General features: G+C 43.4%; 1 protein-coding gene across 1 annotated transcript in view; it reads right to left on the bottom strand.

Moving 5' to 3' along the window:
- PAX5 (paired box 5) overlaps nt 1–23,263 on the bottom strand; it is a 322,087-nt gene that overhangs the window by 12,866 nt on the left and 285,958 nt on the right. The window contains exon 9 of the mRNA XM_019516802.1: nt 12,801–12,887. Within this exon, the coding sequence (XP_019372347.1) occupies nt 12,801–12,887 (87 nt within the window). The remainder of the gene's footprint in view (nt 1–12,800; nt 12,888–23,263) is intronic.

The following is a 23,263-nucleotide window of genomic DNA, read 5'->3' on the forward strand; positions in this document are numbered from 1 at the left end:
ACTCCTAGGCTATACTCAGTGGTTCTGTGCATGTCAGCACCTCATACCACATTGTGTGAATGAGTAGCTGTGGTTTTAAAAAGGAAGAGAAAAAGAAAAAGGCTGAAAGCCAAAGGGAGACATGCATGTAGGATATTCCGACTATGACCGGGGAAGGTTATTCCAACTGTCACCACATACCCTTTCCCCAAGATATCAAAGAAACCACTCATTTTATGAGTCTTCTGTTGCTCCTGCATTGAAAGTGGAGAGGGGGCACCCCACTCCAGACCACCCTCCTAAATGTTCTATTTCACAGTGGTGGCCGTGGTTCCATTAAGTAGCTGGGGCCACACTTACCAGGTGCTAGCCAAACTGCAAGGATAAATGACGACCAGGCTCCCTCCTTCATGTCTCCAGCATTCAGGGCTCAGCAATAGTATGCTAACATCAGAGCAATGATTAAGCTAGAGAATTCTTCCAGCTACCACCAAGGGGGCATCAGCGGGATCTCTCAGAGTATATGAATTGTTACACCACTGATGTGCATGGAGTCATATAATTTAAAAGTAGTATAAGAAGTGATTTGGGCCCCATTTTTTAAATTCTCAATAACAAAAGGGCGGGAAAGTGATAAAAGTAAACAGAATGTGGTAGGAAGTTACCACGAGGAATCAGAGCTGTATTAAGTGACAATGGACTGTGGCTGCCCTATCTAAAATGCTATTGGTGTCTGTGCAGAAAAGCAGCGCAACTGCTGACCAACAAACCTTCTGCATGAACTGGGAGCTAGCCAACAAGGTTAAGGGAGGAGAGATGGGAAAAAAATCAATATGGCACTGACAGACATCATGAAGAAGTCAGAAAGTTCAAGACATAAGCAAGATACCAGTTTTCCAAACACATAAGTCTGAGCCTAGGGACTAGACACACCAACTGTACAGCATCACTGTATATATAATATTTAACGGGAGGCAACTGGCATATATCTCAGAAGGAAAAGACCTTGCTGACAAAGTTCTGTTGAAGTGTTAGAAGCAAATATGGAAGTTCATTTAGCATACTTTGTGAGGGTCTATGGCAGTGGTCACCAACCAGCAGATCTCGATCCACTGGTAGATCTCAGAGCCTCTTGTGGTTGATCCTGGAGCTTCTTGGAGTTGATCCAAGGCTGGGGTGGGGGGCTGAGTGCCTGCATGCATGTGCCCCAGCCCAGCAGGTCAGCCCTTGGGGAAGGGGTGGGGAGGGGCAGGGGCTAGATCAAGGCCCCCATGGTAAGAAACAGAGGCAGGAGCAGGGGTAAGCAGAGTGGGGCCCTGGCTGGGTGAGACTTACCTGCTGGGGTAGCAAGCCCCCAAATAATTATTTCTCGATCTGCCCCCACTCTTCCCTCCCCGCAGATTTACCTGCTGGGTGGGGTGGAGGGTGGTGGCAGTGCACAGTAGATCTTGGGTTCCTTTTAAATGCCAAAAGTGATCTCCTACTTTAAGAGGTTGGAGACCACTGGTCTATGGCAACACAGGGCTGCTTCTGTGATCTCCTTACATGGCCTAGACAAACACTAGCTATAACTGAGAAAGGTGGGTGAGGTACTGATCTCAAGTAAGCAGAAGGAAAGACACTTTAAAATCAGGATGACAGTATCATAGAGGGCTGAGGCTGAAGGATGTTAAAAACAGTACAACTGACACAGGAGTGCCACTTGCAAATCAAGGAAAGTGATTATTCAGCACTGGTGAGGCCTCATCTGGAGCACTGTGTCCAGATTTGGGCCCCACAATTCAAGAAGGATGTGAACAGTTTGGAAAGAGTCCAGCACTGGAGCAAAAAAAAATATTAAGCATCTGGGAGGCAAAACTTATGAGGAAAGGCTGAAAGAACTAGGTTTATTTAGTCTGGAGAAGGGAATATTAAGGGAGGATTTAATAAAAGTCTTCAAATACCTGAAGGACAATTACAGAGAGGATGGAGATGGGCTTTCCCCTGCAGCTGCAGAGGACAAAACTAGGATCAGTGGTAGCAAGCTGCAACAGGGGAAATTTAGATTGGAGACTAGAAGGAACTTTCTGCCTATGAGGGTTTTTAAGCACTGGAACAGACTACCTAAAGAAACTGTGGAATCTCCATCCTTGGAAGTTTTCAAGGACAATCTAGACAGACACTTACTGAGATAGTTCAGCAAGGAATGATCCTGCCTTGAGCAACAAGCTGGACTAGATGACCTTGTGAGGTCCCTTCCAGCCTTAAGGCTCCTGTACACATGCAGGGAGCCAGCTGCGACACACTGGAAATCCAATGCATCAGAGCAGACTCAATTAATTGAGTCTGCTAGAACACAGAAATAAATGCGTTCCACAAAACTCTAGCATCATGTACATTAGCATCCCCACACCTAAAAATGGCAGCAGGGAGCTTTGAACTAAAGCTCATTCAAAGAGCTTTATAGTAAAAGCTGCCTTAACCAGCACCTTATAAGCCTGCATGCTCTATTAACCAACATGCCGGCTTGTAACGTAAAAGCGAAACTGGAAGTGGCCATTGTGGCACTTCCAGTTTCACCGAGCCCCCACAGCCCGGGGCAAAGCAGCCTGCGCTGCCAAACCCCCATGGCCCAGGGCATAGCAGGCTGTGCAGGGCCCGCCTCCCTGTCCCTCAGGGCTCGCAGGGCCTGCAGGAGGGTTGGCGATGCAGCGGGAGGGTCAGCAATGCCCCGGACACGGTGGGAGAAGTGGCAGCCCAAACAGGTAAAGACACTTGTTCAGGCCTCTCAATTAACCAGCATATTTTGTTATCTGGCGCCCCCCCATTCCCCATGGGTGCCAGACAACAAAGCTTTTCCTGTAGTTCAAAGCACCCTGCTGCCATTTTTCAGCATGCGGGAACGTTGATACACACGACGCTTGGGCAATTTAATTAAAACCGCTTGCTCGGGTGATTTAATTAAAACCGCTTGCTAATTAAAGCATCCCCCGCTCCCCCAAACCTCCCAAAGCTTGTGTAAAAATGCCCTTACTTTCTTATGATCCCATAACCCTGCTGACAAATGAACAGGAGTATCCATGAATTAGAAGTACAACAAGATATTGTAACTCCAACATGGAAAAAAGAAGCCCTTTACTAACTTCTTAACAGCATTCTGACCCAGACCAAAGGGAATACCTACCCTGTGGTCCCAAGTATAACTAGAGCTCATGAAGACAAAACCCAGCTCCCCTTACGCTGGCTAGTGCAAGCACTGCTAGCAGTATAGCTTCAGCAGTGTAGAGCTCATCATGGTCTAGCTACCCAAGATCCCACCCCACCATGACCCAATCCCTTGCTGGCTTCCATGCTGCCAAAGCCATCATTTCTGGGCTATCTCAGGTATACAGGTATCTGACCGACAGTCATACCTGTGCCAGTCTTCTCGGTTACAGATGTGAGAAAGAAATCAGATCTCCTTCACAGAGCCAAGTTCTTCACAAGCAGAAGCAGCAGCAAATTCCTTCATTTCAAACAGAATTCAACCTACTTCCAGCACTGGGAAATTTGGCCCTAAAACCTGCTTATGCTTTACAGTGAGCTGCTGAAAGATTGCTTTGGTGAGACACATGTTCTAGTAACAGCTACCCTAATATAATAAAGTGTTATTGAGAAGCTAGGCAACTTCAAATATGGTGAATTCCTCTGAAAGAGTTAATGTGTGTCAGGTATATTGTATCTTCTGAAAAATTGTGTCTAGGTTACAGCTGTCATTGATTAACATTAAAGAAAAAGATACTCCCTCTAAGAAGAATTAAGTATCATTGTTTTTGTTACAAAACTCTTTCTTCTTGAGAATATGTTTGTAACTGGAATTTGCAAAGGAAAAGTAGGAGGAAACCCTGTGATTGTTCCAGTTCCCTGTACCATCTTGCATACTCCTAGGTAAAGGAAGCAAGGAGTCCTGGTATGCATCTTGAGGAAACATTTATTGTTTGCACCAAAAGAAGATAAAATCCAGTGAAAAAGTCTGAAAGTGTAATAAAAAATAGATAAGTTATTGCTTTTCAGGGCCTATAAAAGAGTGTGCATGCTTGAGCTGGATCAATGCCAATCTGAAAGGAAGTGATTTATGAGGACAGGGGGGGATAGACAGTTTTCTGAACAGAATTGTTTAAAAAGGAATTCACAGAGACACATGAAATATCAATTAGCTCCATTTCATGCACTCAGCAGACATAGCAATGTTAAGTAGAGCTCTGCAGGTATGGTACTGGGAAGAAAACATCTTTCCTCCAATGCAACGCATTCAATTCTCAGCTAACATGACAAATACTGCAAGAAAGAGACTGCATGATTATTACTAGCTGCAGTCCTGCAGCCAGTCACTTCAGGTGTATCCCTTTTCAACAGGAAATCCATGGGCGTTCTCTCTCACGCCAGCACTCACTGAACTGCACGGAGAGTTGATTCATATGAGAGCTCCAGAATTTGATCCAAAGTTACTTAATGAATTTCACCTTGTAGACTAGGAAGTCCCCTGTAGGACTGGTGGTATTTCAAGACTCTGAAATTACAGCAAACTGTGATGCAAAACCTTCCTCTAAGGGAGGAAGCATGCACTTGTAGCTAAAATGTTAAGCTGGACTCAGAAGGTTTGAGTCATAGGTGCTGAGCACGTGGGGGTCTGAGGGCCTTGGTCCCCCTCAGAAATAGGGCTGTCACCTGAAATGCATAAAACTTTCCACACATCCATCACCTTAGGGCCGCCTCCCCTGCACCCCCCGGGGGCAAAAATAAAAGTCAGCGCCTATGGTTTGAGTTCAGTTCTTGCCTCCACTCTGTGTGAAACTTGTTTAATTCCTCTATACCTCAGCTCCGCAGCTGTGAAATATAGATAACAATACTTCCCTGTCTTGTAGGGGTACTGTGACTCCTACTTCATCAACTGCTCCATAGCTGACTTTTGAGTTGTTCCTATCAGAGTTGGTCAAAAATATTTTTATGGATAAAAATTGGCTTTTTGATCAAAGTGAAAGTGTTCAAGAAAAAATGAATTTGGCCAAAAAAATTGTGAAAACCTGGGGGGGAGGGGGAGAGAGAGAGGTTTTCTTTTACTTTCTTTTACTTTTCTACCTCATCCCTTTTTTCAAGAAAGAAAAAAGAACAACAAAAGTAGAGGACAGGAAGGCACAGAGGAACTGTTAAAAATGAAATGTGTTTTTAAGTAGAAATTAAACAAAAATCTTGTTTGGCTTCAGATGTTTATGAAAAAAATAAAAATAATAAACATCATGGCGAAACATAATATTTTCATTTTGTATGAGGTGGATTTTTTATTCTGACAAAACTGAAATTCCATTTTCTGATCAAAAGTATACAAAGTAGGGCTATGCTTCAGACTAATCTATAATTTGAGTGGGACTTAGAAAACACATGTTCATTCAAAAAAAGTGTTTTGTTTGTTTTTTTAACAGCCACTTCCTACAAAAGAACTACAAAGTTTGGGACATGCATCAGGTTTGTCCACAGCTATGTGCCCCCTGCACAATCAGAACTTCCTGCATTGAATTAGATGACTTACTCCACAGGATTACAAGGTCCAACACTAAAGGGTTGGAATGAAGAAAAACTATTAAAAAAAACCAGAATCAAAATAGTAATAAAAAATAGATAATCATTCTAATATTACCTAGAATGATTGAGCAGGTACCTATGTTAGGGGAAAAACACAAAGAAGATGCAGGAAAAAAAGACCATTTCCAATGTCTACATTACTGACTGTAGAAGCCCAGACCCTAATGTCAAAATTCTAGCATTACTAAATTCTAAAGACATTGAAGGTGCAAATTTGGGTCGCTTAGCGAGATACCCCAGGGTTCAGTAGCAACAGAATTTCACCCAGAGCCTCTGTGGACTGAGTAGTTTTACTTTAACTCCTCCCTTTCTTCTTCCTGCTCTTCCATCCCATTTCTTTTCAGCGTGACTATTAAAGACCAATATTTCTCTGACAGTACCCCGCAGTACTGCATTTTTTCTGAGTTTGATTTTTTTTCTAGCTTACGTTTCTGTGGTGAAATCAAAAAGGCCTGTATTTAAAGTGAAAAATGAAAATATCACATTACAAAGCATTCACTCTTTCTCCCTGTCATTATACTCTCATCTAGAATAAACTTGTCCATTCTTCTGTCATTTTTTCTTTCTAATTCATATTATCATCAATTTATTTCTTGACACAGTCATTTCTGACTCATACTGTTCTCTAATCCTTTTACAGAAATCCACAGAAGAACTGATTCTAATCCTAATTGACTGGTTCCTAACCCTTTCACCTCATACGAAACCATGCCAATATTGTCAATCTTATGACCCTGTCTCTTGTAACAACAGCTAGATAGTTCAGGTGTATCCAAGAGGGAGTCCTGTCAGACTCGCTTACATTTCACAACGTACACAAATCACATCAGTTCAGAAGTGGGAACAGTGCATCAAACAAAATCTACCGTGATCAACATCAAGTCGAAAGTAATGAGTGAGAATGGTAAAGAAGTTATTACAACAAACCAGCATGAAATTGAATCATTTTTCTTCATTAGCCTGTGCTGCTATTATCCACTTTTAGCATGTTTGTGTTAAGTAGGCTTTAAACAGGCAGGCTCGCCAGACCTTGCTAACAATAACCGACTGAACCTGCGTGTGTGTGTGTGTGAGTGCATGAATACGTGCTTGTGTATGTTCATACAACTCATAACAGCCCTTAGGATCTTAACGCTGCAGTAGAAAACAAAGAAGGCCCTTTTTGATGGTGTACCTAGCTGGATTATTACTGCAGAGTGATATCTAGTTACGGCAGCTGGACTCTTTAAAAACTGAAAACTGAGATTTATGTTGTGTTCAGAACTCACTTGTCCTGGAACGTTAGGGTTTGTCTCCGCTCCAATAGAAAGAAGCTAAGATACCAGGAGATTGGGTGCATTAAAAGAACATGAATAGGTCAGAACAGAATGGCTCAAAGGCTCCTGAGAGCAGGTGAAATGACTTGTGTTGTCCTTAAATGGCCCTGCCTACTCTGTATGTATCTAGTAATTCCTCAATACTGATGAAAACAAATACACATCTACTACTCTAATCGGGTCACCTTAGTGGAGTCATCTTTCTGGCTATTAGTTCCATCCACTATTGCATGGAGAACAGCCAGGGGAGGAAATCATATTATTAACCTTTATTGTACTTGCCTGAAAACTTGAGAGAGTTCAGGGTGTGTGCAGGCAGCTCAGTGCTAAGAGAGGTACAGACGCACAGGAAGAGACTGAGCATACAGAAGTGAGATGTGGTAATTGGATAAAGGTTTTTGGTTGAGGTAGATCACTTACTACAAATTACTGAGACCTCATTTAACAGTAGAATACCATCACAGCATAAGGAAACTGCATAAGAGTATGGATAGATGAAATGTTTGCACTCACATCATCAGCATTACACATAGCATAACTAGGATGGCGTGACCGAGACAGTCATCTGAGGCACTGATGTGGGGGTGGGGAGTAATGCCAGAAAAAACCCACTGCCACCACAGCTGCACAATCATGCTAGTAGTAGTCATAAGTCACTCTGTCGCAGCTACCCCAGGCACTGAGCTTCATTGTTGTGCCTCTGTTACACAGGTGCAAAAAAGAAGAAGCAGACAGAGTACACAAACTCCTAAAATAACATAATTTTGCCCGATCCAGTGGAGAATCAACCCTGAAAGAGTAAGGGGGGGGGAAATCCTTTGGTGTAAATTACACTGGTTTAAACTGTGTCTGTCTGCTTCCATCCCAGGATAGCAGTTTACTAGAGGCACAGTGGGTATTTCTTTCACCCATGACACCTAGTGGTGAACACCTGATATAACAGCACCTCATTCTGGTGTAATACACATCTGTTTGCAAACCATTGTAAAGTACAGGAATTCTAGCTGTTATACCATCCATGCATTTTTTAGTTCATTTGATTCCTATGCTCTTTCCTGCTTCTCCATATTTGTCATTTTCACACTGAAGTTTCCTTCCTCCCCTGGCATTTCTCATTAAGTGATTGTCTTTTGTGAGCTACTAAGTACATCTACATGGACAATTCATTTGAAGCAATAAACTCTGGAGCAGTTTAAGCCAGAACAAATTATCCTGGGTGCAACATCTACATGCACACCCAGGAAAGCAGCATTTTGAGCCAGGGCAGAGCAATTTACAGCAGGGATACTCCTGTCCTGCTTGGCCAGGGCTGGCAGGGGGCACAGGGGGTCAGCCCCAGGTTCTAGGTGGCAGCATTGGGTGGCAGGGGGACTGGATGAGTCACAAGGGTGCTGAGAGCGTGAAGCGGTGTGGCTAGGTAGCAGACAGGAGTCTGGCTCCCTGCTGGCTGGGCTGACTGGGTGCAAATTACACCTGCGGTCAGCATTTGCACGTGCATTTAATTGCAGTCAATTACTAAGACAATACTGTCCCTGACAATATTATTTTACGGTGGCATTAATTTGTTTACTGAGGCCTAACAGTGTTGCATATGTAAATGGTAACTATGGCAGGGTACTGTTGGTGCCTGCCACTTTAAGGGCTGAGCCAAACAGCCAGCAGGTGCTTGATTATGGCGGCCATTTTAGACCTCTGGCCGCCTATATAAACAGAGCAGTTAGCTGCCTGGCTGACAGGCAGTACAAAATTTCTTGGAGGTAAGGACAGGAGCTTAAGGGGATGGTTTGGAGACTCCTGGTCCTGGGAATGACCTAAAACTACACCCTGCCGGGAGTGAGTGGCCTGGTGGGGCTCCCAGTGGCATGGGAGCCCCCAAGAAATACCAGGTCAGTTACCACCCCTGGTGAAAGGTGGGTCAGGGTGCCTTAATCCCTAGCCCCCACAATACTGTGGGTACAAGGGGGCCAGGCATGGCTATGGCCAGCTGAGCCTAAAGAGAGTATAAGACCCAGGTGGGACCAGGCATGGCTATGGCCACCTGAGCCCCCACCGGGGAGGGAAGCCCTGTGGCCCAGTGAGGGGGCAGAGATGTGAAGCCCCAGTGAGGGGACAGCCCCGGTGAGGGGGCAGAGATGAGGAGCCCCAGCAAGGGGGAAACCAGAGGTACTGGGAGCCCAGTATGTGTGTGTGAGTGTGTATAGAGTTGCTCTAGGAGGGGCCAGGGCAAGGTTGGACTTGGTCTGGTAATTGGCTGGCCACTTCCCTGGTGAGGGTTGTGGGAGAGGCCCAAAAGACGATACATCTGCCACCCAATGGGTGCACTAGGTAAAGCCTATGGCCGAAGGGTAGATGTAGCCACTTTTCCCAACTGGATGCACAAAGAATCAGCAGAATCTCAAATCTACTTCAACTGCTGTTGATAATGATTATTGCCTATCCAGCAGAGGAAATTAATTTAATGTAGACTCTTTTTAAATGCTTAAGGTATTGCATTTTCATCTTAATGAAGTGAATGGGACTTAAAAAAAGAAGCCATGTCAGTGCATGTACTAGTCCTGATTACCTTTGTCAGGCCACTGCTTTGAATCTGATACCACATGAACCTGGTGTCCAGTGGGTACATCTACACAAGATGCTGCACAATGGTTACTGCACATTCATTTAGTACATGTATAAGCAAGTACTAAATAAATGTGTAGTAACTGGAGTTACTGTGTAGTAGCACCAGCAAACTCCTTTTAAGTGACGCTGCTGTGCAGTAACTTAATACTGCTGCACAGTAGCATCTCAGCACAGTTTTTGCCAGTATCAGCCTACTGCACAGTCAGCGTCTCATGTAGACACACCCACTGAGAACCACACAATGAATTTGAATAAACTCTCAAGAACAATGGAAATATTATCTGTGTATTTGAAATACTTTCCCTCCTTCCCAAAATCTCTGCTGCAGGCACAAAGATTCATACAATTTAGGACCCTCTGAGTTTAAAGTGGAAATGCTGACCTGATGGTATACTGTAACAGCTTAGACTCTTACAACATTTCTAGGACACCAAGATTTAGGGCCTAGCTCTGACCTCCTGATTCTCACTAAAGGCAATAGGAGACTTGCCCAGGTAGGGAGTGCCCAAGGCATGACCTCTGAGTACTCTGGATGCCTCTGAGTTTTGCTGCCCCACTATATAAATACATGAAAAAGGACATTTTCCAGAAAGCCAGAATTGCTCCTCTGGAGCTGCTGTAACAGAGGAGATCAAAATGACAGCAAGTCTCTTGGTTCAATTCAAAGTAAATTCCTGAGTTCTCATATAGCAACCAGGACCATACACAGCATCTTGGCACCAAAGGGAGGCAAGAATTAATGACAGCTCTTCAGCAGCTTGTCCAACCAAATGTTGTAGACAGTGTATTACAACACAAAGGACTGACAGATATGGTAAGTACAGGCATTTATGAAAATGAGGGCCAGTCAGAAAAAAGAATTTCCATCCTATAGAAGATCCTGACATTTGAAATTTTCTTTGAATTGAGATGAAAAATTGCAATTTCTTTCAAAATAAAAACTCAAATGTTTAATTTAGTAACATCAAAAGATTTCATTTTGATTACTTAATAAAATAATATGAATTGAAATAATACAATTTAAAACGTTTTCCTAATTGAGAGAAAATACTGAAGCTAAGCTAAATATTTCAGCAGTATAGAAAAAGGAGCCTGAAATTGGAACTTATTTACTTTGACATTTTTTCCTGCAAAAACTATAATAAAAATGACCAGTTCCTGTGAAATATTTTGGTTTTGACAAAACTGCATTTTCATATGAAAAAAATGTTCCATTATTTTTTTTGGTTGAGCTGTAAGCAGAACATGTCTTCATCACTCCTGAGTGAAGACCACTGTGAAAACATTAATATCAGCCTGAAGAACAGGTTTTTTCCAAACATTTGCATTATTCCAGTAATTGATTCAAGATGTACCTGCATTCATTCTCCTGCTTTAAAGCATTAAAGAAGGCATAGTCCCTGCCCCAAGGAGCTTACACTTGGAAAATAAAGCAGAGAGAGAGAGAATGAGAGGGAGGAGCTAATAGAGGCATAGATGGCCAGGAATGGAAGGGCCTGATCATGCAAAATGTAAAGACATGGGGACATGTCCTCAACTAAATACAAGTTCAGGTAGCTCCATTGTCTTCAAAGCACTGCACCTGTTTACCCCAATCAAGAATTGGCCCATGAGGTTTTGCACATATAAGGCACCTGCCTGACATTACCATACAAGAATGTGATCAAGGTAATGGTGGGTCTGCAATAAATTTTCAGAAGTTGTCGGTGCTACTCAGGAAAATAATGCCTTTCTAGGGTGAGTAGAGGGTTCAAATTGTAGCCATACAAATGTTATCAGATGTCAGCCTTTTGAAGAGCCATTGTTTTCTCTTACAATTCTACTATTTAAAATCAGGCATGTAGATCATTTTTTTTAAAGCATTACAGAGGAAGGAAAGAAAGGAAAATCCTCCCCTCCGTAACTGTCGCAGTTCAAGCAGTTCCATACAGCCAAATCAAAGTTTCGTATCTATTCCTGGGGCTGGATCCTAAATTGGCTGCAACCCATGTAGTTTTGTTAGCTTCAGAAGAGCTATGCCAATTCATATGAGCTGAGGATCTGGCCCCTGATTTATGATGGAGGCATTGGCGGCCCCTTAACTAGGGTATTGCAAATGGCAGTATTATACCAATACCATGGCACAGGATGCTCTAGCTGTCTATTACTCCCAAAGGACTTGTTTAAGGGCAAGAACCATGATGAATACAGCTTAGGTGGCTCAATTACTTAGGGACTCAATTACTTAAAACAAAGAAACTAGATGAAAAAAAATGACAAAAATTCAAAATTATTTCTCTGCTGGAGGTCACATATAACAGCCCTGTCATCCATAAATCTGGAAGTCTCCAAGGCACTCTATTCCTAGAGTTGAGAGATGACAATTAATTGGTATTTTACTTACCTCATCCATGCAAATTATGCAGGAAAGCCTCTAATTACTGTGTGTTACATGTATATAAGGTCAGGCTGGGCCACTTTTTGACAGTGGTGTAAAATGGATTATTGTGTACCCACCCTGTTGGGGCCCTGATCCTACGTGAAGATCTGCTCATACCCACCCCAGGATTCATGAGAGGGAATCCCACACAAGCTGATGAAAATGTCCACTGGTGCAAGGACCTCTTCTGGCAGAAGTCCACCCAGAACTGGAACCTAGATTCCTGGTAAAAGCTAAATGAAAGAGGGGGCACAAACTAAGGTCTGACAGAAACAGGTCTTCTATGAGACACTTGAGCAAGTGAAACCAATGATGTAGGGAATAAGCAGTTTTTAGATGTGGCTGTGAACAATTTATTAAATTTTGGAGACAAGCATTTTTAAATGATTACAAATCCCACAAGATTCTTTAACAGCACAGTGATCGTATCAAGATCTGCATGGAAGAAAGTCTGAACCCACAAAAAGTAGCAGTTTCCTTTTCAGTGCTAAGTTCTGCCTGTGTCTATGAATGGGCAAAGGAGGGGAAGGTAAGTGTGTGTTTGTGTGTGCGTGTGCATGTGCGTGTGCGTGCACGTGTGCATGCATGAAAGAGAGAAAAAGGGAGAATAGATGGAGGAGGTGGACTCCTCAGTGGCTTAGAGGATTGCACTAATGTATTTTGAAGGAGGGCTCTGGACACTGTAGTAATGACAGGGAGCCCATCAACAGCACTGAGACTACTCTAGAGGGTATTTTCCACTTCCACCAAGTAATGAATGGCACTCCCTGCAAAGGGAAGTTCAGGTTCTTACCCAGTGAAGCTATGTTTTATCAGCCATGCAGTGAGTCAGATGGTCCTGTAGAATCCCTGATAGGAAAACTCACCTAGCAATCCAGGGTTGGGAAATCTCCAGGAGTCATTATACGTTGAATACTGTGGGTGGCTGTACGGACTTCCAGAGAACTCACCCCCTGAATCAGAGACAAAGAACTGGACATTAGAAACACAAGTAAGTTACATAAGTGAAAAGAAGCAACTAGATACATTCCATAGGTTAGTTAATATGCAAAGTAACACTTAGCCAAGGCACTAACACCTTTGTTCTCTGTGGAATGAAAGCTCTCTGAAGTCTACAGGTGTTCTTCGATAGTCACTACAAGAGAATCCTATAGCTAGATATTAGGGTATTGCTCATAGAAATTTTGGGTCACATTATTCTAGGTGCAGGGGCCTTGCCCCTAGAATTCATTTACATCAGTATTAAGTCCAAGCCACCATTCATTTGGCCAGTCTGAAAGCAAGAAATTAAGACATCTCCTCAGCCAAGTTTTCAAATGTGAGAAGGCAATGGGGTAGGTAGTTAATTTGCTAGGCACTGACCACCCTTTCAGTTCTTCAAGGAAGATTATACCTCTGACTCTTTAAGTGAGCATGGGCAAGCCTCATGACCTGTCTCCATTTCTGTCACCAGGACAGTAATGTTCATATCTATTTAAGAAGACTCTGAGATCCTACTGTGAAAGACTAATAAATCTCCAAGCATGTCATGCTGCTGTGCATGTCACTGTGCTCCAAATTATCTCCATGTTAGCTCCATCCCTCCCCACCTACTTGTTCGCTCTGTTTACCATTCCTTGTTTTATAACTAAGGCTGCAAGCTTTTCAGGGCAGTATCTACCACAAAGCACCCTGATCCCTAGTGGGCGTATCTGAGACTATTATCATACGAGGAATAGTAATAAGTGTTATTATTGAAGCCCTACTTTTTCTATGATTCTAAACAATCTTCCATCTGTCATTTTTTTTCAATTCTCTCTCATGCATGCACATGTGCACGCACACACACATATATACACTACTTTCTGCATGTATGGTATATACAGGCAAGTATATAAAAAGTTAAGTCCACTACCCAGTTGACAATGGCCAGATGATGCTGAAATTAACCCTTGCCAGTCCTTCCCTTTTACTTATCCTGTTGTCCAGTTACTCTGCACAGTGACCCTGCTGAAGGCTGGCACATTGACTTTAACTTGCACTAGCTTGAGCCACAAGTTTATTCTTTATCTACCAGGTGGGTTTCCCTTACCAGACTATAAATAATGCCAGGCACTTTGTGCATGATTTCCATCTATTCATGAAATAATGCAACTTGCACAAGATGGTCTTCAGCATAAGACGATATATACAAGTGTCCCTCCAACAGTAGATATAACTAGAGGTCTACCCAACTCAAGGAGGCAGCTGGCCAATTTTATGGGGAGATCTCAAGGCTAGCTGCCATTTTTGCTGGCTGATCACAGCAGGTGCCCCCCCCCCCATGTTTCTGATTGGCCAAGGCACCCTGGTGGCCACACCCCTCACCACTAATAGGCCACAAGGGCTGCCAATTGATGGAGAGGGGCAGGGCCGCACAACAGGCAGCCCTCTCAGCCAATCAGAAGTGAAGGGTAGGGACAACAGTCATCTTGCAGGCAGCAGCCATCTTATATTTGCATGATAATTTCAACCCTTGTACAATGTATGATCAATAATAGCAAAAGTGTTCAAAATGTACAAGAATGCTCAGGCAGCTAATTGATGCAGCATATACAAAACCCGAATCACTCTCAGGGAGTCTTAACCAACTTTTGGGTTTGCTATCAGCATTTTCTTATGACTGCCTGCCTCAAAATAAAGAAATACTTCAACTTGGAGGACCCAGTTCTCACTCACTCACTGACAAGTTATAGTGAGCAATATAAAGTAAATAAGAACAAGACGTATTTGCATACTTATTTTCATAGTTGTTTGAATATTTTTTCAGTGTACGATAGTCTTTTCAGCAAATACGATAATTTTGAGATTCCAATATGATCATTTCATATTTAAGATCTGGCAACGCTGCCCCACTTTCCCCCTCCCCCCCAGCAGGCTGTACAGCCAGATTGGAGCACTACTGGTTCCCTCTAGGGATCTAGCATTTCATTTTTTTGTAAGGTGTTTTTTTTCTGTGGATTTCATAGGCAGTGCCCATTTTTGCAGGCAATGCCAGATTTTGCAATTTCGGTAGGTCCCTAGATATAACACCTATAAAATAAGTCTAATATACTGTCACTGCAAATAAATTCCACAAAGCCAGTTTCACTGATCTTTGCATTTTGCGGAGGGGGAGGGGTGGTTGTTTTTGTTGTTTGTTTGGGTTTTTTCACTGTAAATCAACTTGCATTTCTAAGTGGAAAAAGTCGTTTCAAATGGAAAAATGAGTAATTTCCATTTAGAAATGTTGGTGTGTTTCCACAATTTTAAAACTTTTTCTAATTTTTTCTTAAATTAAATTGGTTGAAATCAATCTTTTCTTCCAAGGGTGTAGGTTGTAGCCATGTTGGTCTAAGGTCATAGGCAGACAAGGTTCCTTGGGTAAATCTGGTATCTTTAATTAGACCAACTCAAACAGCTGGAAAAATTCTTCTTAGCAAGCTTTCAGGCACAAACACCCTTCATCCATCTTTTCTTGCAAGTAGTTTTAGTTCCAATGAACCAGCATTTTGATGGAAAAATATGACAGCCAAACTTCATAATTGCCTTTTGGTTAAATATAATATGGGCCTGAATCAAAGCCCACTGAAGTTTCCATGATCTCTGATTCTTGCCCACTTCTTCCTTCCTCTCCCCCCACATCTGCTAAATGAGAAGCACATTTGAATAAGCTGCAAAACTATATGCTAAGTTGTTAAAAACAGGTGCACTGAAGATGCTCAGAGGAGTGCAAGGCACTCCAACACCAATAGTGTGAGTATAATAACAGAAAGCCTTATCTTTTTCAACTGGAGTAGCTCCATCAGAGCTAATAGACATATCCCAGTCTATGCGGTTCTGAGCTGCAATAATTTAGAAAGTCTTCTTATAAAGGAACTGAACTCTGGACAGCATTACAGTCACTGAGATAGTATGCTGGTGAGGTAGGGTTCAAGATATAAACTACTCTTATACTTTACTCCTATTGTTCTAAATTGGCCATTTCAGCTCAGTAAGGTGATGTGGGCATCACCATCTGTATGCAGAAAAGCAAACAAGAAGGAACAGGTTGAAAAATCATACAGGAAATAATATATTACTGTGACAAATCAATGGTATAGCCTCATCTGTACAGTACAGATTACCTCCATTTCCCAGGTGCGCTGCAAATAAGTACAAGTTGATAGTCACAAAAGGTACAGAAAACACCTCATATGCAGGGAGGGATTTGCTGCCTCAGGATGTTGTTGAGATCAAAAAATAAGCAGGCTTTAAAAAGCAACTGGACATTTATATGAATAACAAGAATATCCAGAGTGAAAATAGTTAATGATCACATAAATACCACACATTTTGGAAAGGATAGTAAGGTGCAGGCTTCATGGTTTAAACCAGCCTTTGTTTTCTGCAGATTTGGAGAAGATGTATGTGAAGAAAGATTATCTCACATCTGCCTAGTGCTCCTTCACCTGAAGCAGCTAGTGCTCGCCATAGACAGAGGCAGGATGTGGGGCAGGCTGTCTGTCCTTCTTTTCCTAAGATTGCTTCTTAGAATGGGAAGGTCAGAAGCTATTTGTGTTTCCACACTGACTGCTAAAGGCGCTGTCATAGGAATAAAAATGAAAAATAAAGATTCAAATAGTTTAAGGTAAGATTATTAAACATTATTCTTTAAAGATCCTATTACATTTTGACTAGATTTCTATAAAAGCCTGGGGTGGTTTTTTATTACTGCTACCATACAACTATATTAATCACTGTGAGCCACTGAAAATAGAGTTGTTCCCAAACTTCTATTCCTATTAAAGTACATAGCATATACATTCCCTCTCTGTTCCCTGTCCTTTTGAGTGATGAAGGACACTGTATACAGTTCCTGAAGGTTAACTTGGCCATAATGTTCTTTCTTGTTTTAAAAAAATGAGTTACAGCAAAGAGGCAGGAGGAAAAGGATCGGTGAGAAAGTGGAAATGACAGCAAAAACAGGAGTGAGTCTAAGGGGAAGAGGAGGAGCTAGCCCAACAAAGGAGACAAATTAGGCAAAGGAAAAGAAGTGAGAGAGAAGAGAAAGGAACTGTCACAAATAGACACAAAATATTTTCCTAATCACAAAATATAACTGAGGCCTCCACTATACATGTTTTTGGACATGTAATTGATATGAATAATGGACTTATGGAGCAGGAATTAGAGACACAAAAGTGGTAACATGAAGGCCAATACGGAATGGGTTATCATTGTCTTTGGGTGAGAAGTAAGCATTACCTCACTGAGCCTGAGCATTTCATATTGCCCTCCTGTGGTGCATAACCTCCTATGACTGCCACTTGCAATTGTTCTCCTTCAGCTCCTGGGTTTCCACAGAATTCCCATGTTCTAAATCTAAGATGTACCTGTGTGGTTTGGCAGGAAACTCTATGTTTTAGCACAGGGATGCTCAATCTCCAACCCTTGGGCCCATATGGGGTCCACAAAGCCATATCATCCAGCCCACCAGGATCCACACAGGTCCAAAATGTTGGCAGCAGGTGAGTGGCGGCTGCTCTCCAGCTGCCAGCTTTCCAGATCCACGGACCCTGGGGCCTGATTCAGGTGGCATGAGGTAGGATCCTGGTGGGCAGGTTCTGATCTGGTCAATGCAAAGTCAGAGCTGGTTGCATGAGGTGCAACCCTGCACAATAAACCTGTGTGGGATCTGCAGAAAGCCCAGCCCCACACTACTCATCTGGCCCTGGGGCCAAAAGGTTGAGCAGCACTGTTTCAGTAGATGCAGAGGTATTACAGCACTTCTCTTGGTATACATACCAAGCTTCTGGTACCCTTTTTGTAGCTGAAGATACCTATACAACCTAAACCCCTTTCTTGGGTTTCCTCCTTGCTCCTGGTTCCCTCTTCAACTGAGACTCCTATTCATGCATTTGGTACTATCATACTGCATTTGCCTGAGGCAGCAAAGCATATGGAATGGAAAAGTGTTCAGTGACCACCTCGGTGAATGATGTACCTGAGAGTGCACAGTAGAGCTACTGCTTGATGTGACAGAAAGCCAGCTCAGGGCTGGGTCTCAACATCAGCTCACCCTCCTGTCTATGTGGGGCAGTCCACCCAGTCTCGCCTGCCATGACTTGCTGTTTAATAAACTGATTTAAAACAAAGAAGGCTGCCCATTTTAATGCCCTGATGCCGAGGGTGATATGCACAGCTCTGTACCAACCCTACACCATGTCCCATGCTGAGTTAATATCTGCTCCAGCCTAAGGCCAAGCCAAATTCAGCCCCTTGCTGGGCCTCTAATGTTCTGCCCTTCTCAGGCCTCGTACATACTGACCCCTCCCACAGGGCCTCTTCCACTCCACCCCTCTCACAGGGCCTCTTTCATACTGCCCCTCACTGGGCCTCACACATCCTACCCTACTCCATGCAGCCCTTCAGATCCCCATTTGGCCCTACTCTACATGACCCTTCAAGCTTCTTCACTCACACACTTTAGCTGATACACACACAGCTTTACTCTTCATGGCTGTTGGCCTTCTGCCCCACACTGGGCTGAACTCAGCCACTGGTCCCTCTCCGGGTCACTCTCTGCCCTCTCCCTGGGGCTTCCCTCTCGGCCCCCTCGCTGGGGCCACCAGGGTCTTATACCACGATGGCTCCTCATTTGGCTTGTCCTGAGCCCTCCTGTCTGCAGGCTACAGGCACTCAGCCCATGGGGCTCAGGTATTCAATGTGCCTGCCCCCACTCCAGCCATGTCTGCTCTCTAAATTACCCACTGGGTAATGGTAGCTGGGGTTATAAGGTGCCATGTCTGCTCTCTAAATTACCCACTGGGTAGTGGCCGCTGGGGTTATAAGGTGCCCCTTTTACTGGGGAGGCAACTGGCCTGGCATTTCTGGGGAACTACCCAGCTACAGGCAGTCCACCCAACCTATTTCTGCCATATGGTCCACTCTGGAGGGGCATCTAGAACCCAAATGGGAACCTGCACAGCTGAGAGCCAGGAGCGCAAGTAAAATGGCACCACCTAGCCACCACTACAGAGCCTTACCAAAAGACAGGACAGCAGAGTCCACCATGGTTCCCATGTACTGCCATCTGGTATTCACTTGCTCCCATCCCTTCCTAGCTAGCCATTCAGACAGAGCTAGCACATCTAGTTCCTGTGCTGAACAACCTGCAAAGCAGGTGACCATGCTGTTTAAATAATCTGTAGTGTTCCAGTGTGAGAATCAGTAGAGACGAGCTGATATTTCACCACTTGATTCTTTTCTCCCTCTCTGCTCTCTGCAACCTTTGCTACCCTCCCCCCTCCGTGCATGCACATGCACACACACACACACACACACACACACACACACACACACATACATGCGCGCGCGCACACACACATCTCCAGGCCTCTCTGGGGGACACTCCAGTGCCTGACAGGCTGAGGCTTCCAATTCTCTGTTTTTTATGCCTCAGTGGTCAGGGTGTCAGGCTCCTGCAGTACAGACCAGCCAAGAGCTCGAGGAGTCACTGAACACCATCAGTTCAATGACAGTATTGCTTGCTTCTTCCCACATACTCTGCATATCCATCAGCCATGCGAAAAAAAAAGTAAAGGAATAAAAGCAAAGGAAAGATAGAAAGAAGGAAAAAAAGAGAAATGGGGAAAAAAGCCACCAGCCCTGCCTGCTATTACCATCACAGGCCTTGGATAGACAAATGGTGCAGCAGTACAGTAAAACTAAACGAGATGAATGAACACTGCATGAGTGCCTCGTGATTTCCACCAGATATTCCAGGATCCATCAGATATACTTCTTGACAGCACTGTTTAATGATCAGCCCCAGCCCTGTTCAAAAGATATACCATGCATCAACTACCCAGGGACGTGTGTGTGTGTGTGTGTCCCAAGGAATGGCTTCCATTCACTTTACGTGCTCTTGTAGCTCTTCTTGTAAAAGATCCTTTCATAAGCTGCCAAAACTAGGTTCAGGATTTCATGCCACTACTGTTAATATAGGGACAAGACTCTTCCACCTTTGCAAGCCAAGAGACCCATTTCAGTCTATGGTGTTACACAGCGGTTTAGCCACTGCTTAATGTAAGCAAGAGTGGCATAGTATGCCACAACACAATTAGACCTAAGGAAAGAACTACTTTGTCAACATATTTATATAATACATACTGGTCACTATTTAATATTTCATTTGTGTAAGTATTTCTTGACACAGTTTCATGAGCTGTCAGCTGCAAGGGAACAGCTGTACCTACTCAGGAATTGATCTTGAAGCTGACATTTTGTATTAGTCATTGGATAAAATGGACAGGCAGTATTAGAGGCAGAAGCAGGGGCTGGGACCCACTGTGCCAGGCTTCCTTTCCATTGTTCTTCTAATCCTACATAACTTTTCTTGGCTGTCCAGTGGGACTCAAGAGGGTACACATGGACTTTTAAAGCTGCTAGCCTGGTGGTTAGAGGACTTCACTAGGAAGCAGAAAAATGCTGAGAGGGGCCTGCAACCTGGTTTCCCATTTTCTATTCAAGTGATATCACCACCAAGCTATTGGGCTGAAAGATGGAAGAGTCCTATTCCTCCACCTCTGTGAAGCAGTTGCTAGCCATGGTTTTCTCAGACTAAAGCTCTGGGGTCTTGTGTACAATTCTGTGCTTTCTGTGTGGAGCACAATCATAATAGAGCATATACGGTAATAGTAGCTCCTACTGAGCATTGTCTGAAGGCTACATCTAGTCACACAAATGGAAACAGGAACCAAAATCTGCATACTGCACTTAGAACCACTTACACACCTATTCCGGACAGCTATGAAGTATTTAGGCAGCTAAAGTTGAAACAGAACATGGATCTCTGTGCCTCCAATTTGGGTACCAGTTATTAACATGGCAACCACATCCTTGTTTCCCTGAATAGCCTAAATTGTCTGACTGCCAGGGCCCTGGGCAGCGAAACTGTTCTGTACATGTTCAGTCCACATGAATGCCACATGTCCACCCAGTGCTTAGATATAATCCATCAGCTGTTCACCTGGCATTCTCCAGCCATTCCACCAACAGTTAACTGTGTACATCTGTGCAATACTATTTAGGAAAGATGAGGTCAAATTCCATCCTGAGCCAAGGGGTCCTAGAAAATTCTTGTGTCCCCCTTTCCACACTGCATTAGAGAAACATCTCTCATATTTATGCACTAACTTGACTAAGTTCTATCTTCTACTGTCTACCACAATTGATCAAAGTTATTGTCACAAATAATTTGTGTGCCCCATTTACATCAACATAATTGGCCTTTATACTTGTGTAAAAAAAGGAGCAGACCAGAGTAACTTTATGCAATCTGGGGTAGATGTAGCCCTGAAAGAATCAGAGGTAAAGCTACAACAGTGTAAGTAACACCAATGTAGGTGCTATCTGTCCACAGCTCACCCCAAAGTATGGGGTCACCTGAAAAATAATGCATTGCATTTGAAAGCTTAGCTATGTCTATCTCAACCATGCAGCCAACAGAACAAAGTTCAATGCTAACAAATGTAAGATGCTACACATTCAGAAGAATAATTAAAAACACAAATACAAAATGAATGACAACTGACTGGATGGCAGCACTGTGGAGAAGGATCTTGGGGGTTTGGTAGATCACGGGCTCAATGTAAGCATGCAGTGTGATGCAGCTGCAAAAAAGGCAAATGAAGTTTTGTATCAACAGAAGCATAGACACAGACTCTGTGGGTGCTCCGGGGCTCAAGCACCCACTGAAAAAAAATGAGTGGGTGCTCAGCAACCACAAGTGACGGCCTGCTGCTTGCAGATGTTAAAAACAAAACAAAACAAAACAAAACAAAACCGGCTTTACTGGAAGAGGGAGTGTGTCACTTCAACTCAGCTCTGCAACATCTGTAAAGATCAGGCACTTCAGGAGGGGGTTTTGGTGCTGTTAGCTAAAGCTGATCAATCAGCTATTAGACAAAAGCACCAAAAAAGTGCCACTAAAGCACCTCATCTTTACAGATACTACAGAGCTGGACTGAAGTAACGTGCTACCTCTTCTGCGCATGCACGGGGCTCGACATAGGAATGCACCAAGTTTAAAGTAAACCTTTGGTTTCTTTTTTTTTATGTCTGCAAGCTCCCACTGGCAAAAACCAGTCTGCACCTATGAACAGAAATACTAGGTGTAAGACATGGAAGGTGATAGTGAATTTCACTTGGTACTGGTTAGGCCTCAACTAGAGTAGTGTGTGCAGTTTTGGGCATAGGCAACTGGCCGGGGGTGCATGGGGGGGCATGTGCCCCCCCCCCCCCGACAGGACCGGTGCCCACCCTAATGGTCAACACTGATGCTGTCGGTAGGGCTGGTGCCCCGCCTGAGAGGGCCGCCACCATTGGCAGCTTCTGCAGGTACCCCCCCAGATTCAGGAGGCACCAGTCACTCATGGTTTTGGGCTCAGAATTTAAGCCATATGAGGAAAGTTTGGAAGGGGCATACTCAGCTTGTAGAAAAGGCACTTATGTGGGGACTTGAGAGCAGTCTTCAAATATCTGAAAGGCTACCATAAAAAAGAGGGAAAACACCTTTTTTCTATCACTGCAGAGAGTAGGATGTATAACAATGACTTGAAAATGCAGCAAAATAGGTTGAATTGGATTGGATATCTGTAAAAACGTCTTTACTGTTAAAACAGTGAAGAAATGGAATAGATTGTCTCAGGTAGTTGTGGCATGTCCTTCACTGGAGGTTTTCAAGAAGAGGTTGAATGAATATTGGTCAGGGATAATTTAGGAGCCACAATGCCTGGAGAATGCTCTGAAGAGCAATAGCTGGAAGCCCAGGAGATCCACAAACATGCATGACTTGGAGATCACGAGAAGAGCTCTACAGGCCAGGACAGCTAGACATTAAAGATAACTACACTCAGCATCAGGACAGTGAAGCAGAGCTCCACAACTAGCTTGATTATGAAAGAAGATTATTGGAGCTGGGAATGAGTTTATAAAGGGGAAAAGAAAACAGAAAGGCAAGTTCTGGTTCTTTTGATTATAGCCTGTTCCTTCTTGCTCACAGTTCTGTCACTTGCTCACATAAAAGTATAGAATCCATTATCTGTATCACCTCCAGAATTTTATAGATCTCAAATAACTTTCTTCTCATTTCATTAATACATATTTAAGATAATCACACACACACACACACACACATTTTCATTAACATTAATGGGAGTTACAGTTAAACATCAAGGAGAGATCAGACCCTTTAGCTTTCCCTTTAGCTTTCTTAACCTTTCCATATGGTTACAACCCTCAAGGCCCTTTCTCATCAAACTTGTCTTGTCTTTTTTCAGTTCTAATT

Source organism: Gavialis gangeticus, unplaced genomic scaffold (genome assembly GCF_001723915.1).
Source record: "Gavialis gangeticus isolate Ggan-Ray unplaced genomic scaffold, GavGan_comp1, whole genome shotgun sequence".
In the NCBI taxonomy this organism is placed as follows: Eukaryota; Metazoa; Chordata; order Crocodylia; family Gavialidae; genus Gavialis; species Gavialis gangeticus.